General features: G+C 49.9%; 1 protein-coding gene across 1 annotated transcript in view; it reads left to right on the plus strand.

Moving 5' to 3' along the window:
* The window catches only part of Kif6 (kinesin family member 6), a 291,689-nt gene that overhangs the window by 264,680 nt on the left and 7,194 nt on the right, over window positions 1–19,815 (plus strand). Inside the window, exons 17-21 of the mRNA XM_021149143.2 lie at window positions 7,282–7,366; window positions 9,002–9,137; window positions 13,091–13,173; window positions 18,468–18,515; window positions 19,009–19,098. Coding sequence (XP_021004802.1) covers window positions 7,282–7,366; window positions 9,002–9,137; window positions 13,091–13,173; window positions 18,468–18,515; window positions 19,009–19,098 — 442 coding nt within the window. The remainder of the gene's footprint in view (window positions 1–7,281; window positions 7,367–9,001; window positions 9,138–13,090; window positions 13,174–18,467; window positions 18,516–19,008; window positions 19,099–19,815) is intronic.

Here is a 19,815-nt window from a genome sequence, read left to right on the forward strand (position 1 = left end):
CTCTCTCTCTCTCTCTCTCTCTCTCTCTCTCTCTCTCTCTCCCTCTCTCTCTCTCTCTTCCTTCCTTTTTAAAATTATTCTTAGAGTGTCCCCCAGGGCATCTGCTCCAGTCCTTGTCTGAGGTTACATGAGAGTCAAGAGGGCTCAGTCAGCCCTCACCCTCAATGCTGTGCCAGTTTGGCACTGCAGTCCACCTTGGAGCCCATTTGTGACTCTTGTGTGTGATAAATGATTCCCAAATAAACCAGAGTAACCTCTCTGACAGCCTGTCAGGGGATTGGCCCACACTACTTGCCAGTGTCATTCAGATCTCCATAGAGAAAAAGTCTAAGTCCCTTTCTCTGGCATAGGGAAACCTCGCTTCCCAAAGACCTGCATGTGGGTCTCATACTTATTCCCTTCTGGGAAGCCATTATGACAGCCATGTGGCCACAATGGAGCCTTGAAGCTGAGAGGGCAGGAGAGAAGATTTTAGGATTTATTTTTATTGTTTTGAATTACATGCATGTATGTGTGTGTGTGTGTGTGTGTGTGAGAGAGAGAGAGAGAGAGAGAGAGGCTATGTGTACATGAGTGTAATGTCCAAGGAGGCTAGCAGAGGGCATCTGGCATTGCAGACCATTGTGAGCCCAGGACTGAACTCAGCTCCTCAGGGAGAGCAATATGCTCCAAGCCACAGAGCCATCTCTCTTGTGCCTAAAGGGAGGATTACAAGAGACACGTTGCTTCTAAAGCAGGATCTTGAAGATGAGAAGGAGTGTGGTGAGAGGATCATGGGTAGATTAGAGAACATGGAAAGATATGAGTCAGAATGGTCTGTGAACAGATGTGAGTGGGAGAGAGAGCTCCCAGAGAGAGCAGGAGTGACCACAGAGCTAAGCTCAAGGAAGTATGAGAACCACCTTTCTCGAGTATGGAGTATTCCAAGGATCTTTACCATGTTGCTGATTGACCTTGTGCACACTGTCCATCTTTGTGACCCAGCTCCTCCTCTATGAACATGAAAACGCCTGGGAAGAATGCCATGCAAAACATGTGATTTGGGGCAACAGCAGCCCAGGGTAGAAGGGGGGCTGTCTTTCCTGTGCTTTTCCATGAGTTAGATATTTGTGGTTGTATTAAAGTGTCACCTTTCTCCTCTCGAGGATCATCTGTTCTCCCTGAGGGGATGACAGACAGTGTGTGCAGGGATGAGTGTGTCCCAGGTGCTTTCATGGCAGCGGAAGTCCAGGCATGTGCTGTGTTCCTAATGTGCTCCACAGAACCGAAACCGAGATAGATGATGCGCAGAGGACCCGTCAGTGTGATGATTTCAGTTGACAATAAATGTGAGCCATCACACAGGATCTGGTCTAATTGGGAAGTCAGAGACTTTCTGACCATTGTGGTGATTGAGCCACTGACACCATTAGTCTCCATAAAAGGTGACGCTTTGACTCCTCAAACAAGACGAAGCTGAGTGATCTATGTCTCTAGGAGGCAGTTAAGTTCACAGAAACCCAGAGTGGGGGTTGAAAGAATTCACTGGGTAGCTAAGGAAATGCCTGACTGCTCTGATACCCTGTCTGGTATGGGAGAACAACTGAGCCTACTGCTTCCTGCCATGCTGGGCCCAGACCAAGTGACGGCTATGTTAGGCCCCGCAGTCTATTACTCTACAGAAGCCCAGAGGCCCCTCTCAGCTTCATAATGTTGTTGGAATTGTCGTCGTTGCTTGCCTGCATACCTCTAGTATGGTCAAGATGGTGGGACAGATTGCTCCCGGAAGTCCCGTGAGATGACCTGGATTTCCGTAGACTCCTGCTCATAGCCAATGGTTAAGTTGCACGTGGCCAGCAGGAGCTCAGCACAGGTTGTTGTGCTTGGGTTAGTGGATGGCAGTCCTTACAAGCCAGCACCTGGGTGCTGAGGCTTTGTTTTGGCCCTGCTGCAGATCTGAAAGTCATTTCAGGGAAACAGCATCTCCCTGACTCACTTAGGGTAAGTTAATACGGACTTCAGTGAGCAGCCTGTGTCTCCTTTAGTCGCGGAATCACTTGCAGAGGGAGAGACCCCGGCTTTGATAAGGCCAAGTCCCCTGTGTGTGTGAACAGGAGGTGTGAATATTTCGTGAAATGACACCTGGGAGGTCTGGTGACAGTCACGTGGTGCATATTATTACATACATTGGGCCAAGCACCTAAAGAGGGCCAACTGCAGGCAGCTCTGGCTTCACAGAGCATGGTCCTTTCTGCAAACTCCTGAGCTCCTTCTTCATCACAGTGGCCCTCAAACGTCTGCAGGGCAAGCCGGAGCTGTGAGGACACACTCTGTCCCACATCTGTCCCATCTCCTGTGCAGGTCCTGTCGTCTCTGGAACTCTCTTGCACAGACATTTACAGCGAAGGGTCCAGAGCCTTAGCTGGTTCCTTAACAAGGGGTGGCGTCAGGATCTCCAGAGGACATGCTAACAAAACTGATCTCAGCAGGTCTGAACCGGGGCCCAGCTGCCACTGTGCTTTGACAAGCTCCATAAGTGATTTCGAAGTGCTCCTCAGTCAAGAGCCACCGAAGCAGAGAAATGAGATTTCGTACAGTTCCGGCACCAGATAACTGTGTAGAGCGCGGAGTGGAGGATCTCAGAAGAGGAGAAGCAGGGGCTAGAGACCTCCCCAGTAGAACAAACTCAGGCAGCCTCGGCAGCAATGAGGGGACTGAGCGCCCTACCCTCTGGCTTCCTGATTTGAAGAATGCTACCCAGCTGCTTGGGGTGTCCTCCTGGTGTGACATCCAGATAGACATCTGCCAGTGTAAAACTAAACCCTTTTTGCTTCCTTTTCTGTGTTGCTTTGAAGCTGACTGTTCATCATAGTGGCCTCCAAAAGGTCACTCGGGGCTAGCCTCTCCTGTACTGTTCTTCAAGATAGAATCCTCCCATTGAAAGGATGCCCTCCCCTGTGCCTCCTGTGAGGTGACAGTCAATTCTGCCCATGGCCAGGGTCCCAGTGGGAACAAAGACCTGCAAGCCCAAGCTCCCTTTCTCTCCCCACTCTGTCCTCGCTCAGTCTGTTTTCACTTGCCTCCTTTTGACTGCCCAGCCCAGACTCCTCTTCACAGGGGCTGGCTCCTGGCTCCTGGCGCGTCCCAATGCAGTCTACAAAACAAACATCACCTTTGGCCTCGGGACCATCTGGGACATTGAGGGTAGTTTGTGACTCAGGGACACTGTGCCTTCATCCCAGCTGCTGGAGGTCCCTTGCCCAAGTCCTCTTTCCCAGACCCTTTCAAAAAGCTTAGAGAATCCTGGCACACACACACACACACACACACACACACACACACACACACACATCAAAGGGGCTCTTCATTGCAGTCTCAGATCAGCTACAAAAGACTAGATCAAGGGATTTCCCTACCCCCATCCCTCCACGGTTACCCCTCAGCTTCTCACAATCTCAATGCCAGAGTCCCTACCATGGCCTAAAGGGGCCAAATCCACTCTGCCTCGGTTTCCTCGTGGCCTCCGCACCTACTGTCCTTTGCCAACTCCTGCAGGTGCACAGGCCTTCTCATTGTTCCCCACAGGCAACAAGCAGGCTCATGCCTGAGACCTTCACATGTTTCTCTGTCGCCTAATCTCTGCAAGTCTCTGTCCTATTGTTCCCTCCTCCAAAAGGGCACCCATCAGCCTTCTGTACGGCTTTGCCTTTCGATCTATTGTATTATATTATAGATTTAACTTTGTTGTTGTTGTTGTTGTTGTTGATTGAAGTTCATCTTTGTCGCTAGAATTAATCCTTCTGGAATAGGACAGGCCAACAGTCACAACTAAGTACACATCTCTTTAGGGGCTAGGAGAGGGCACCATAGGTAACACCACTTTCTGTGCAAGTCTGACAACCCAAGAGAGCAGATTCTACATAGTTTTCCTCCGATCTCTACACACAAGCATGCATACAGGTGCTCACATGTGTACACACACACACACACACACACACACACACACACACACACGGCATCGCACACTTCTAGCCCTGTTGATCCTTAGCTCACACAGCAAACGGCAGAGCCTACTGTGATGGTGGGGATGAATGAGGTACACACATTGACCTGGACCACAACTACACAAGCCGTAGCCTTCTATTCTCATGTCAGACACATTGAGAATGATCCCTCTGCCTGTGACTCCTGGGCATCCCCCACTCCTGCAGCATGCCCACAGAAACCAGCACACTCCATGGGATCAGGCAGGAGCCTCCCCTCTGCCAAAAGGCCATGAATGCATGTTGGGACTCAGTCCCCTTCAGCTTCCCCCTCTCACCCTCACCATCCTTGATGCTGCCTCCCAAAGGGAACCAAAGCTCTACCTCCACCCTCCTCCTGCAGCCTCTCTGCTGGTCTGTACCCCAGTTGTCACCCAGGCTGTCACTGTCACTTGTGTGACCTTGGTGAGGGTCAACAGTGTTGAAATAGGGAAGATGAGGCAGAGTTTCGTGTCTGAAGATTGCGAGGCAGATGGGGGGTCTCTGGAGCTCTAGGGAACACAGTGTCCTGAGCATTTAAAGGCCTGCTGTCATTTGATGTTAAATGCCTCTTTCTGTGATTCACATCTGCCATTTTTCAGAGAGAGGGTCATCAAATAAACATGGAATCCAGTGTGTCCTGTACTCAGCCTCTAAACAAAGCTCTGGGGAAAGAAACAGAAAACAAGGGCTGCATGTCACACCTCTGAGACTCCCTATGCCTGTGACTTGGGGGGTCATGGAGGATTGTGGGTAATGAAGACCAGAACCTAAAATGTTCCCACAGGACGCCAGCTTCCTCTTCAGCTGAGATGACAGACCTGCTCACCCAGCGGAAGGAGGAGAGAGAGATTGGTTCCACAGAGATAAAAGGCAGGCTAGTGACCACTTAGCAGATGTGTCTGCGCGTCAGTGAAGCAGTAAGGAGGGAGAGAAGAGAGGAATAACTTGGCAGATGGAGGAGTCTCTATAGGCCAGACTCCCAATATGCCAGAACTTCTGCAGCTGGGATCAAGGGCCAGCCTTCTGAAACAAGATACACCATGGGACAGCCACTTGTAAAAAGCATGAAACGCTTTCAACCAACCACAGACTTAACAGAGGGCCGTACTCGCCAGGATGGTGAGCTGGTATAAACATTTGGCTCTTTGGAACCAGAAAAAAAAATTAACACCTTAGCTTTGCCCAGCCATGTGACCTGTGTTACTTATGGACAGTAAGTCTGTGATGAGTTAGGTGGTAGTACACTCCCTGCATGGTTATTCTGAGGTCTTCCTGGTGCATAGAGAACCTCATATGTGCCTAATGAACTGGGCAAAACATTTGAGAGAGGGCATTCAATAAAGGATCAGCATTAGTAACTCGCTTGCTACAGAAATATAGACTGGGGATTACCTGGGGTTTCTGAAGTGTAGTTTTGTTTGAACTAGGGTCTCCTTCTATATCCCTGGCTGGACTGGATCTCAATCCATAGCCCAAGATGACCTCAGACTTTTACCCCTTCTGCCTCAGCCTTCAAGGGATGGGATTACAAGGTTGTGCCACTATTCCCAACGGAACACACATCCTTACACACTGTGTGATTTTTGTGGGTGTGAATGTGGGCAGGTGCATGTCATGACACACACATGGAGGTGGACATTGGAAGACAATCTTGGATGTCCTTGCCTTCCATCACGTTTGAGACATGGACCCTCTTTTTGTTCGCCACTCTGGATGCTAAGCTAGCCAGACAGTGTGCCTCCAGGTGCTCTCCCGACCTTCGCTCCCACCTGGGCACTGGGCCTACAGATGGACACAACTGTACCCAGCATCCCTTGGGTCCAGGGGATTCAAACACAGGTCCTCAGATTTTCATGACAAGTATGTTACCCACTGAGTTATTTCCCTGGCCTGAAATTACATATTTAAAACCTAGAAAGAGCCCTTTTGCATCCCACGCATCTCACCCCAGATGCGACATGATACCAGGTCTCTACTTTTAAATGAGATAGTTAGACAATAGAAAGTTCGCTGAACCACACACACAAGGAACCAGGCAAGTCAGCCTTCGAACGAGACTCCGGACTCATGCAGTGTGGTCGTGGTGAATATTTGATGGGCCCTCAGAATAGAAAAGATATTTATTCTGTGCTGCTCCAAAGAGTCCGTGTGACAATGACAGGGGACATTGATGGGGACAGCCTCTGCTCAAAGTTGGTGGAAAAAGCTGTGACCCATGAAACATGTTATCCTCTACGGCATTGAGCTGTGGCCACAGCAAGCCTGTGAACAGAAAACCAATGTTCATCTCTCAGAAACTCTGGGGTTGGTGGGGCAAAGCATTTGACCCCTGGAACCCAGGTGAGAGTGGAAGGAGCGGCTAGATCCCGGAAAGTTGTCCCCCCCCCCACCACCTCTAATACATGCCGTGACACCAAGGCACTTCCCCCACACATAATAAGGAATGAAAACCAAAAAAATGTTCTACTAGGAGTTTTGAATTCAGGACCCTGGCCATCAAACAAATGGGGATTTGCACTCAGGATCTGGAAGTTAGCCACAGGGCCTGGCAAATTAACCTCCCTAAGCCTCATCAGGAATGCAGGAGTGATGCCTTCCTCAAACAGCTGTCATCAGAGTGAAGTCTGTTCTTGTTCAGAAAGCACATGGGCTGGGGGCAGGGGGGCGGGGTGGCAGGGATTGGGGAGGTGGCAGGGAGGCCTTCATTCTGGAGGGAGGGTGGCCGAGCAATGGTATGTGCTGGGGGCCGGGGTGGTGGGGGAGGGGTGGGGAGCAGGAGGGGATATGGGGCATTGGTTCGTGGGGGCACGAACTGGAGGCAGGGGTGAGAGTGGAGAGCAGCAGCTCAGGTAGGGCGGAGACCTTCACTCTGCTGGGTCTGTGGGTTCCTCTGCTATGACTAAGAAGCATTGAACAATTGCAGACTCCCTGGGAGGGTGGAGAATTAGCAGATGAGCTAGAAGGGAGCTCCCCCTGCCCCCCACCCCCACCCAGATTACAGCCAAGCACCCTCACAGAGGGCATGGCATCCAGGCCAGGTCACAGCCGCCAGTCAGTCACACTGAAGTGCCAATACCTCTGCCTCCAGTGACAGACACCAGGGCTGGAGGGAGGACGGCTCTGAAGCCAAGCCAAGGCTGCCACCCAGAGGTCCCCAAAAGAACTCCCCGGACCCCTTTCGTCTTTGGATGCCCTTGACCTCTGCTATTGGCCCCTCCCCATTTTTTCCTTCTACCTTTCTTTGTTGCTGTAACCTCCTGGCATCTTACCCCTCCAGGAATCTCAGAGAACACTGTCCCAGCCTCCATGCCTGACCCCCAGGAGGAGAAACTGCGAGCACAGCTGGAGGAGGAGAAGGGCAGGTGAGCCAGCAGCTGCTTGTTTGCTTGGTTGTTACTGCCTTCGTCTGACCACAGCCTCCTTGGGCCTCCAGAACTGCATCTTCTCCTTAGGAAAGGTGTCCAGCCTGGAGCCTTAAACTGCAGGAAAGGGTAGGAGTAGCATTAAGCAAGGCCTACTCCTGGAAGGGGGGTGCTGAATGAGGACGAGTCATGTCCTGCCAGCGAGTGCCCTCTACAGCAGTGCCTCTCAACCTGGCAGTGTGACGCCCACAAGGGCCATCTGTCAGATATCCTGCATATCAGATATCCTGCATATCAGATATCCTGCATATCAGATATTTACCTTCTATAGTGGATATTTATGATTCATAAGAGTAGCAATGAAACATGTTCTCCCGCGCAGCATCTAGCTGCCAGCCACAGCAAGTCTGTGAACAGAAAGCAAATTTTTATCCACCAGAAATGTTGGAGTTGGTGGGGTGGCTCAGTGGGTGAAGGGTTTGATACACGGGCCTTGGTTATGAAGTAGCCATGAACTAATTGTATGCTTGGGGGGACACCACAACCTGAGGAACTGTACTACAGGGTCCCAGCCTTAGAAAGATTAAAAACCACTGCTCTGAAGGAACCAGGAAGCCCATGGTGGGCTTCACTCCACAGCTTTATCAAAGTTTAACCTGGCTCTCGCAAACCTCAGATCTTCACCCAGCTATCAAGAGGTCCAAAGTGATTTTACTTACAGGGTGAGGAGATATAGGCTTGGGTCAGGCAGCAGAGCTCATTCATTTGTTTATCCTCTATGCCAAGGGCTGGAGGTCCTAAACAAGTCACTTTCCTGCCTCACGTTACTGGTGACATCACTGCAAAATCCCCCAACACACACACAAACACACACACACACACACACACACACACACACACACACACGCGCGCATACACATACACACACGCACACATGCACACACACATGCGCACGCACTCACCACACAGCGCCCCACTCCCTCACAGTTTCACGGCAAAGGCATGAGTGTTGCCCACACCCCTGTGCCATCTGCCAGCGCCATTGTCGTTTTCCCCCAGCTGTCCATCTGCCCCTCCCAGCATCAGTTCCTTCCCTCATGGCTGTGAAAAGCAACTGCAAATACAGCTTGAGGAAAGCGTTTATTTCTTCCCGTGGTCTAAGGGTACCCTCCATCAGGGTGTAAAAGGCCTGGGCAGGAACACGAGGTCACACACTCTGCAGTCAGAGAGCAAAGATGGATGCTCGGCCTGTCTAATCCTTTTACTCTGTCCAGAGTTCGAGACCCTGGGCTGGTGCTGCCCAGTTCAGGGTACATCAGCCATGCTCAGTTAAAGGTCTCTGGAAACAGCCTCCGGAGTACTTACAGAGGTACGTCTCCTAGATGACTCAGGATCTAGCCGTGCTGACACTGAAGACGAAGTGTCACGATTCTCCTTAGTCCACGTTCAGTGAAAAGGACTTCTTATTCTTGGAGAAGGTCCCCTGTGCCTAGTGAACCAAAAAGTGGTCCACTCTGATCTCTCACCAGGGCATCTCTGCCAAGCTTCTGGGGCACAGACCCTCTTCACTTGCAGTCTCCCCCACCCACGCTGTACAGGCATCAGCTCACTGCAGCTCCTCTACTGCCACTGCAGGTACAAAACGGCCTTTATGCACCTGAAGGCCCTGAAGGTGGAGATTGAGCACCTACAGCTGCTCATGGACAAAGCCAAGGTCAAGCTGCAGAAAGAGTTCGAGGCCTGGTGGGCAGAGGAGGCCACCAGCCTGCAGGTATGCTGTGGGGAACATCGGGACAGTGTCCCGTACAAGCTCAGGTCCCTTGCGAGACAGTGGGGTGGGATGAGGCTTTCAAACCTTAAGCCTATGGGCACTGGTCATGGCTCACAGAGCATGTGCTCCCCCGAGTGATAGGAACACAAGAAGATCAGTGTCTCTGCTCCAGGGCCTCAGATAGCCTGAGCAATGAGAGATGACTCAAAAAATAAATGATTGTGTCTCTGTTGCTTCATCTAAGATAATTTGGAGACTTCATTTGACATCCCCCCTTTCTCACCCTCCCTTCTCCTTCCCTGCCTCCTGCTTCCCTTCCCACCTTCATTTCTTATTTTCTTTCTTTCTTTGAGGCAGGGTCTCTCCATGTAGACCAGGCTGGCCTTGAACTCAGAGATGCGCCTGCCTCTGCCTTTTGAGTCCTTGGATTAATGGCAGGTGCCACCAGACCTAGTTGTTCTTTCTTTCATTACACACACACAAACACACACACACTAGTTCTAGAAATGCTAGAAAACATGAAGAAGAAAGTAGAAATTACTTTTATCTTGCCACTTTAAGAGAACCAAGTCTGCGTATGATATCTCTGCGTGCTTTTTCTGCATATGTACCACCATGGGGTTTTTATCATTTTGATGAAGTGTGTGTGTGTGTTGTGAGGGAAAAGGTGTTGGTTGGTTTGTGGCTTGTAGTACCAGGACTCAAGCCCAGAATCTCAAGCATACTGGGCAAGCATCCTACCGTAGAGCAACATCTTGTTGGTCTTAAGTACTGTGGTTGGCCTTGTGTTTTTTAACTTTTTTAGAATAACTGCTTTTTTTCATATCACAATTCTGTAACGCCATTTCCAACTGTCACTGTTGCATCCTGTAAATATACTCTAGACAATTCAGTTGATCTGCTCTTGAATATTTAGATAGTTTCTGGTTCTTCACAGTAGACATATCTGTAGACGTTTTTTGCATATTTCCCAGACAAATCTCTAGAAAGTCTCTCTGATGTTGTGAAGGCTAAAATAACCTGCTAAGAAGCAGCAGTAAAAACCCCAGCTTTCTGTTTGCCCCCTTGGGTATGGTAGGATGGAATTGAGGAGGTCACGGGTCACCCTTGGAGAGACCTCCCCCCAGTCTCACTCTTCACTTTAAAGACAATGAAACTTCAAGCCCGAAAGGGCACACACCCAAGGACACCCAGCCAAGCACTGACAGTGCATTATTCTGGCCATGGTGTCACACATCTAAAGACATAACACTTAGGAGGCAGAGGCAAGAAGATTATGACTTCAAGACCAGCCTGGGCCACACAAAAACAAGACTTCATCTCAAAAAGAATTTTTTATTCATTATGGAAATCAGTATTATGGTTCCTAAACAGACAGAAACTAGAATAACAATATTACCCATCTATGCCAGTCCTGGCTAGGTATCTGGAGGAATCTAAGCACAGCACAGAAATGTGTGCACATCTGTTCTCATTCTGTATTATCCCAGTAGCCAGTGTAGCTATCCATCATCAGATGAGAAGGTAAGTGTGGCATATATACACAGTGGAGTTCTAGTCAACCACGAAGAAGAATGAAGCCATTACATTTGTAGGAAGATGGAGACAGTGGAGATAATTGCATTAAGCTCAATAAGCTAGACTTGGGAAGATAAATACCACATGTGTCTCTCCTGTGTGCAACCTAGATTTAGATATATCTGTGGTGCTTGTATATGATGTGCAAGTAGAAGGGGGTGATGTGGAGGAGGATGTTCGGTGCCTATAACCTACGTAGTTCGAAGAGAAAACCAACTCCCATAAGGTGTACTCTAACACATATACATTCAATTGACATATGAATTAAAAATCAAATAAATAGTAATTTCCTACATTACCAGTGACATCTCAATAAAAAGTCAGTTCATTAAAATTAAATACATGGGAAAATATAGAAAATTAAATAGAAATACAGCTATCAAAATAATTTTAAAATAAAGCTATGTAATAAAATATGTATATCCTTTTGTAGGAATATTAATGAATAAGATTTAGGTGTGTGGTTATCAATGAAGTGTTAGTGGCGTTTACCATGATTTCAGAGTCACAATGAAGACAGCATTTCAATGTTTCTGCACCAGCCATGATGATAAGATAATATGTGCTGTGATTGGTAGCAAATTCATAGGGACTGTTGATGTCATTTCTTCATTTCTTTCTTTTTCTTTTTTCTTTTTCTTTTTTTTTTTTTTTTTGAGACAGCCTTTCTCTGTGTAGCCCTGGCTGTCCTGAAACTCACTCTGTAGACCAGGCTGGCCTCAAACTCAGAAATCCGCCTGCCTCTGCCTCCCAAGCACTNAGAAATCCGCCTGCCTCTGCCTCCCAAGCACTGGGATTACAGGCGTGTGTCGCCACTGCCCGGCTGATGTCATTTCTTAATTTCAGGTAGAAGCTAGGGATAATGAAGATGTAATTGCTTTCCATGTATGTCCACGGTGACCCTGGCTGCTGTTGGGACTCTGGATCTAAGACCATTTCTAGTGGGTTCATCTGGGAGGGAAGCTGTCAGCAGGTGCCCAAGGGAGCCTCAGCACTGGACAGTAGATGAGCCTCATGTGACATCCTGAGAAGCATTCAAATGGCTTGTTAGTTATATGGACAATGAAAGCCAAAGCAGCCAAGCTGGTCAGAGCCATGTGCCTCCTGCCACCCGAGGTTGACATAAGAGTCCGGATGGTGACAACAGAGATGACTGATACCCTGCCACAGGGGAAGCTGATGCCACACAGCTGTGGGTAGTTTCTTAGCCCGTCCTATAAAAGTCTCCTTGGTGGACTGAGGCAGAAGAAGGGAGGTGACAGGTGTTCTGGGATGGCTTGCCCAAGAGGCAGGAAGCCAACGGGAGCACCTGGCAGCAGCTCCTCGCAGGCTCACTGTGCTCATGGGTTCCCAGAGGCCCAGAGGGTGTTCAGTGAATCTGACAGAGTAGTCAGGGAGGCTTGCAGGGTGTTCTGGGAGGGTTGCAGGGTATTCTGGGAGACTCGGGGTTACTGCTACAGCAGCCTTGGTCTCCTGGACCATTGCAGACATGCAAACATTCTGGAGCCATCACGGCAAAGGTGAGCGCTCTGGGTCCTGCTCCATTACACCATAAGAGGATCATAGGACAAGAGACGCACACACTAGGAAGGATCCCCTGGGAGTGACCAGAGGATACTGTACTCACATCTTTTTACCTGAAAAAAGGTAAATATTTGCTCCATTAGGAAAACTAGAGGGCACAGAGCATAATCCAGACTTTATTAACAATGTCCCCTTTCACAGACTGTATTTTGATGAAACAAAACTTTGCTCATAGTTATGTCTAGATTTTTTTTTTGTCATATGCATTGTATATACTTACTTCCATAATGGGCCTTTCCCTCTTAAGAATGACATCAAAGGACTGGAGAGATGGCTTGGTGGTTAAGAGCACTTCCTGCTCTTCCAAAGGACCAGAGTTAGGTTCCCAGCACCCAAACTGGGTGACTCCCGGTTGCATGTAATTCCAGCTCCAGGGTGATCCAACATCCACTTCTGGCCCCCAAATACACATAAACAAGAATTTTAAAAAGAAAATGTGGTTTTTTTTTTATTTTGTGTTTTTTCGAGACAGGGCTTCTCTGTGTAGCCCTGGCTGTCCTGGAACTCACTTTGTAGACCAGGCTGGCCTCGAACTCAGAAATCCACCTGCCGCTGCCTCCCGAGTGCTGGGATTAAAGGCTTGCGCCACCATGCCCTGCGAAAATATGTTTTAAAGAGTGACGTTAAGGGCTGAGGATTCGGCTCAGTCGTAGAGCACTTGCCTAGCCAGCCAGAAGCCTCCAGTTTCAGACCCAATGCCGGAGGGTGGGGAGGCTGAGGACAAGGATTACAGAGAACATCATACTGTGGTGTTGGACTTAAACTGACAAAATCCCTTCTTGGGCCAACAGGTAAACTCCCCGGCCACGAACCTCCAGGATGCTGTGAAGCCGTTTCCCCAGCAGGACCAAACACAGCTTCTTTCCAAGAAAAGGTCAGGACACAGTCATTGGCCTGTGTCAGGTTGCCCAGGAAAGGCTCCCTGCCACCTCCTTGAGACTGTATTGCCTTTGCTGTCTGACAGGTTATAGCGCCTCCAGCTGGTGGTCTTTAAGCTCTCCTGAATGTTATCCCTTCAGATCCTCTGACAATCAACTCAGTACACCTACCACCCCTGTAACAGGAGAAAAGTTGTCCAATAGTATGAGCTCTGGTCCTGGCCACCTGAATAGGAAGGGGTTGGCTAAGCAGGACCAGGTACAGCTCGGGAGGGGCGTGGTCTTGGAGGGGCGTGACATGGGAGGGGCGTGACACGGGAGGGATGTTTGGGAAGAGGTAGCAGAGAGAGTACTCAGTCCATCAGGACTCAGGCAGTTGTGACAAGGGTATTAATATCCCTTGTCCTAGAGAAGATTAGGAGAGAAATGGGCAAGTTGCAGACAGCCTCCCACAGGGCTGCCTACGTTGCAAATGCCTATAGCACCAGCTCCCATGGATCTGATGCCCTCTGATTCTCTACATGGTAGAGAGATCAAGTAGGGACTTGGTGTCTCTGCACACCACGGTCTGGTCTCTTACTAATCATCCAATACAGCTGGCAGAATCTCTCAGATCTACGCCCACCCCATCCCCACCCCCAGCCATCCAACCCGGACTCAGCCCTTCCGGGTCAGAGGTTGGGACAATGTGAGTGGGGCACCCATCTCTGCCATCAAGGGGCCAGGTTGAGGAACACCAAGCGCCCCTGTTCGAAGTCTGAAGTGAAGCTTTTTTAAAAGACACCAGAGAGCAGGAGACATGTCCTAGAGATTATGAATAGTGCTGCACTTAGAGAGGACCCGGGTTCAATTCCCAGCAAGCACACGGCAGCTCACAACCATCTATAACTCCAGCCCAGGGAATCTGCTGCCCTCTTCTGATCTCCAAGGGCAGCGCTCATGTGTGCATGCACTTATACACATTTGGACAAAGCACACATGCACAAAATGAAAGCAAATAACTAGATAGTTGTAAAAATTAAAAGAATAAATAAGATGCCAGGGGCAGGCAGCATGGCTCAGGGGGGTAAAGGCACTGCCACGAACCTTTGTGACAACCTCAATTTAATCCCAATGACCCATGTGGTGGAAGGAGACAGTCACCTCCTAAAGGTTGTCCTCTGCCCTTCACCCAAATGCTGTGGCACACACGCACACGTACACACACATTTTTTTAAAAGGTGTCAGACAGTGCCTGTAAAAGCCTGAGGGAAATGTCACACAAATCTCAGCAAGGGACATTCTACAAAATACCTGTCTGGTACAGCTCAAAAGTGGCAGGGAGTCTGAGCGTCCTGAAGCCAAGCGGAGGCAAAGACGACTTGATAGCTCCAGATAATGTGGAGCCCTGGGTGCTATGCTGCAGCCAAAAGAAGGAAAACCTCAGAGCCGCCCACAGGAGGTGTGCGGCCTTGAGTTCAGGACTTGCGTTTGCAAGTCTCCGGAAACTGTCTTTACAAATCCAGACTCTTGGGGCTGGAGAGATGGCTCAGCCGCTAAGAGCACTCGCTGCCTTTGCAGAGGACCTGAGTCTGGTTCCAAGCAGCCGGCCCAGGCCTTTCACAACCCCCACTGGTAACTCCAGCTCCAGAGGAAAAGGCGAACCCGACATGTCTGGCTTCTGTGGGCACACATGCACGTATACATAATGAAAAATTAATATTTTTAATTTAAAAAAATCTTATCTAAAAAAAGTTGTTCTGCTTGACATTCACCCAGGCCTCCCAGATCATGCCAGGTCGTAGTGCCCACGCTTCCCTGGTACTGTGCCGCAGGAAACAGTGCCCACCTCTCACCACAGAGAAACAACTGCGTTTTGTTGGGATGCCTGGATGTTTTAAAAATCAGTAAATTCAGAAACGAAAAAGACAGTAAATGGAACTTTATTAAACTCTTAAGAGATGCCACTAGGCTGGAGAGATGGCTGGGCAGTTAAAAGCCACCCTGCTCTGTGCTGCAGGCAGCAGCTCAGATCCCAGCACCCACTTTGGGTTGTTCACAAACACCTGCAACTCTAGCTCCAAAGGATCCAATGCCATCTTCTGACTCCACGGGCATCCCTAAACAAACGTGTGCATACACTCAGACAAACACGCACTCACAAATAAAGAAAGAACCAATGAAATAAAAATAAAAGGACTCCGGCGTGGTGGCGCACGCCTTTAATCCCAGCACTCAGGAGGCAGAGGCAGGCGGATTTCTGAGTTCGAGGCCAGCCTGGTCTACAAAGTGAGTTCCAGGACAGCCAGGGCTACACAGAGAAGCCCTGTCTCGAAAAACCAAAAAANAAAAAANAAAAAAAAAAAAAAAAGAAAAAGAAGTATGTACAAAACAGGATATTTGCAAAGTACACACGTTACAAGAAACTTGTCCCAAAATATACCCAGGATACTTAAATGTGCAATGGTAGCTAATGGTAACTAATTAGTTAATTAATAGGGCTGGGCTTGGTGACGCACACCTTTAACCCCAGCACTTGGGAAACAGAGGCAGGAAGATCTGAACTGTGGTCTCCCAGAGTTGGGGGTCGGGGGACAGCTCGGGAACTGGGAGTTCTTTCCCTCCACACTTCACAGGGTGCCATCCTCCTGCCTGAGTCACCTGAGAGGATAGACAAGGCAGCTGGGCTCTACAGGAGCCCCTGGTTGCCTCTCTCTCCCTGGTGGTCACATCCCTCCGCCCTGTTGCCTGGCTCACCTCTCACACTCCACTATTCGGTCCTGGACCTAAGCAATGTGGCATCCTGAACATTCCCTGGCGGCTAAAGAAAGCTAAACTGGGAGACTATCACGTGAGAGGGCCGTTTGACAGCCAGTGGCTTATTCCCACACGTCCACTACTGCTTCTAAACTGCCCTTGACCTGCTGTGAAGGTAGCACCTGTGGGAAGAAACCCCTCTTTCCATCCTCCAGGCTTTCCCCAGCTTTCCCCTGGTTCCTCTTGAAACCCAAAAACTATGGCAGCCATTCACTCAAGAAGCGTGTGCAGAGTCTGCCACCTTGTGGTCATCTCTGGTCCTGCAGTACCCCACATCAGCCCCAGCAAAGAGGAGCTCCAGTCTCCCGTCCCCCCTCTAGGGTGCCACAGAGAAACTTTAGACAGCTAGGGGATGAGCATGGGTGTGTGAGTGGGGGGTGGGGGGAGCCACACACTCTGGCTTTTCCTTCCAGATTCACAGTCCTGAGCCTGTGGAGACAGCCCCGGGGTAAAGAGGCCTCATCATCATGTCAGGTGGGAGAGCAGACGGTTGGCATTAGGCAACTGGCCAAACTCATATGTGGGAAAGCAAGCTGTGGGCCTGATCAAGGGCTTGGATAGATGACAGTGGACTTACTAAGCTATCTCTCACGTGTCTGTCACCCTGGCCCACCTCCCTACCCGAGTGTCACCCAGCTATAAAATGAAGGCTCTGACATGTCAAGCCCCTTTCGCCTCTGACACCACTCTTCAGCGAAGCATCCCAACGTAGAGCAGAGGCTCTCCAAGTCCATATGGCAGAGCATATTGCAGGATAGCCTAGAGAGACGGGGAGCAAACGGCAACCTTCCTCTGCTCCTCCACAAGAGGGATGTGGAGTCCTGGGCAAGGAACACACCGCAGGCAGCAAGTTACTGGTTATGGATCGTGCATCCACGAGCATGCAGTGGTCATCAGAGACCACGCAGGGGACCAGTACAGTCAAGAGATAAGGTGCCTTTGGTACCAGGAGCCAGGAGGCAGTCAGTGGGTCAGGACGGCTGGGAGCATAATGGAGGCCTCCCAGGTGTGATAGCATCGGGCTCCGCTTTGTAACCCCTCTCCACCTCAGCTCACATCTCTTGAGATGAGGATGATGGCGTCCTCCTCTGACCACAGAATCGCCTCATGTCTCAGTTTCCTGTGCTGTGACAAAACAGCTTGGCCGAAGAAAGGTTTATCCTGTCCCAAGTTTTCAGAGGTTTCAGACTGAGGTCAGCTGGAGCCAATTGCTCTGAACTGAGGGGAGACAGTGTGGGCTCGCCTCAAGGAAGCATTGGGAAGCAGATACAGACAGACAGACAGACACTAGAAGCCAAAGCCATGCCCTTCCCGCCTCTGCTGGTAACCTACTTCCACCAACCTGGACCCACCTCCTGATCTCTACCATCTGTCGATTAATAATGCCATCAAATGGGTAATCCATCAGAGAATCAGGGCAGATCCCTCAGGATCCAGTCTCTTCCCCAAAACTGGCAGCCATGAACATCTCTGGAGGGGGATGGACACTTCCTGTCCAGGTCACAGCAGGGACTAAATTGAAACAAGATAGAAACCTGGAAAAAAATTTAGGGACACAACAGAGGAAAGAAGTCCTCACCCCAGAATCTGTTGGATGTGGCTTACCAGCAGAAAGGCAAGGACTCCAGAACAGTTAGCCACCACTTACAGCCTCTCTCCTCCCAGATAAGTCTCCTGATGCCTAGGACTCAAGAAACAGGGAAAGGACATGTCCTAAACCCCTTGTGCAGCCCTAGTGGCTCTGCTATCACCTTATCTGACTATCACTTCACCCAAGGAATCTCTGGGGCCATCCCATAATCCCCATTTCTCAGAGGAGAAAGGAAGGGAAAGGCTGGGGTGATTTCCAAGCAATCTTTTGAGATATAACTGCAGAGCCGCAGAAAGGTTTAAATGGCTATTGCTAAGACAGCTAAGGCTGTGCTCCTCTCTTGAGGACAGGGTACCCACATGTGACACCGCTCACGTTCTGAGGCTCCTCCCTGCGCAGCCCACACCTCTGTTCCTGGATACACACTTATTCTCCAGTCACGTGCCTTTCTTTAATGCATCTATGAACCCACATCTCTGCCTCATAAACTGACTAGTCCTGAAATTCTTTCCTGAGCCGATGCCCGGGAAGGTCTAACTGAATGCCTTAGACTTCTGAGTCTGGGTCTCTGCCCCTGCACTGCGGGGCCAAGGGGCGTGGCCTCTGCAGAGCCGCACAGGTGGAGAGCCCGGTTGTTGACACCATCCATAAAGGACAGCTGTGATCTTCACAATCACCACCTGCTTGTCCACCTTCTTCAAGACGGCAACGCTTTGCTCTGACAATGAAAATCACCCAGGTCTTCTCAAGTTGCTGTCAGCGTCTGGGTGGCTCACTGGCCAGTAGGTGGTTGGTTTTTCAGGTACCGGGGAACATACCAGGATCTTGTGTGTACCTGATAAGCTTTCCATCACTGTGCAACGTCCCACATTCATTTGCTTTTCTACATTTGTTTGGTCACAGTTCTCAAGACTTGGAAGTTGAAAATGAAGCTGGCAGGCTGGAGGTCTGGTAAGGGCCCTGCCCTCTCCCACAGTGGCAGGGTCAGAAAGCACTCCTGTTTCTTTTGTAAAACTATCAACCCTGGTCTTGAGGGTCTACAGCCTCGTGGCCCCATCTCATCCCAAAGACTCTGTCTCCATCACTTTAGGGACAGAGTTCAGGGTACAGGGATGTAGCTCTTCCTGTGGGCTCCCTTCTGGGTGTATAGACTGTGGGCTCCCTTCTGGGTGTATAGACACGTCCTTCTTGCTGTGTCCTGACCCACTGACCTAGTCTGCCTTCCCAGGAGGACACTAGCCCATCCTGAGAGCTCCACCCACGAGCTCTCATCTATCTAGTCATTATCTGGTCATCTGTCTACCAGGTCGTACCTCTAAATGTCATCACCCTTGGAATTAGGGTTTTCACATAGGGATTTGGAGAGAACACACTCAATTCACCAAAGCCGATATTAGCCCTGTGTTTCTCTTCAAACTTCCTGTGACTGTTTTTTTTTTTTCAGTGATAGGAATGCCAGAAGAATCCTTCCCTCCCCCTGCTCCAATCAGCAAAGCCAAGAGCCCAGTGGCTCCAGGGTCCTGGTGCAAGATAGGTATGTATGTACCCTCTCCTCTAGTACTGTGACAGCCCTGTAGTGGGCAGACTGGGCCCTAAGGTCTACTTCTCCAACCAGAGGGGCCCTTGTCCACCCATTGCTATAGGCAGAACCTGGAGCTGACCTCTGCCCTGGTAGCTGGGAAGCTTTCCCCCACACACACCCACACCCACATTCTTCTCTTGCATCCAAACTCTCAAAACAGGAGGATTTCTCCCCCAAACCTACAAGGCCCGGTCAGAGTAGCTCCCATCTCCTGTGAATGTATAAGATGAGCAGGTGTGGTGGTACACACCTTTAATCGTAGCACTTGGGAGACAGAGGCAGGCAGAGGCAGGTAGAATTCTATAAGTTCAAAACCAGGCAAGTGGAACTCTGTAAGTACAAAACCAGGCAGGCCTATATTGTAGAAATTTGTCCCATTCCCCATCCCCTCTGAAAGCCAGTTAGAGAAGATCTGAAGAGCCCTCTGCCCACTACTACAGAGAGCTGGGTAGCTTCCTTAGGAAGCTGGAGCCCTGATTAGGCTAACAGAGTTTAAACGGCCTCTTGCCAGCAAGGGCTGTTTGAACCATGAGTCTAGAACCCTAGTCACCTATCTGAGCTCTTCTCTCAGAGCTACCTCAGGCTGAGTGCACCCTCTACTGGTGGACCTCACCATCTCCCATTGCTGTTCCTGAACACCCACCCTCTACCCCCACCCCACCCCACCCC

The sequence above is a fragment of the Mus caroli genome, chromosome 17, assembly GCF_900094665.2.
Source record: "Mus caroli chromosome 17, CAROLI_EIJ_v1.1, whole genome shotgun sequence".
In the NCBI taxonomy this organism is placed as follows: Eukaryota; Metazoa; Chordata; class Mammalia; order Rodentia; family Muridae; genus Mus; species Mus caroli.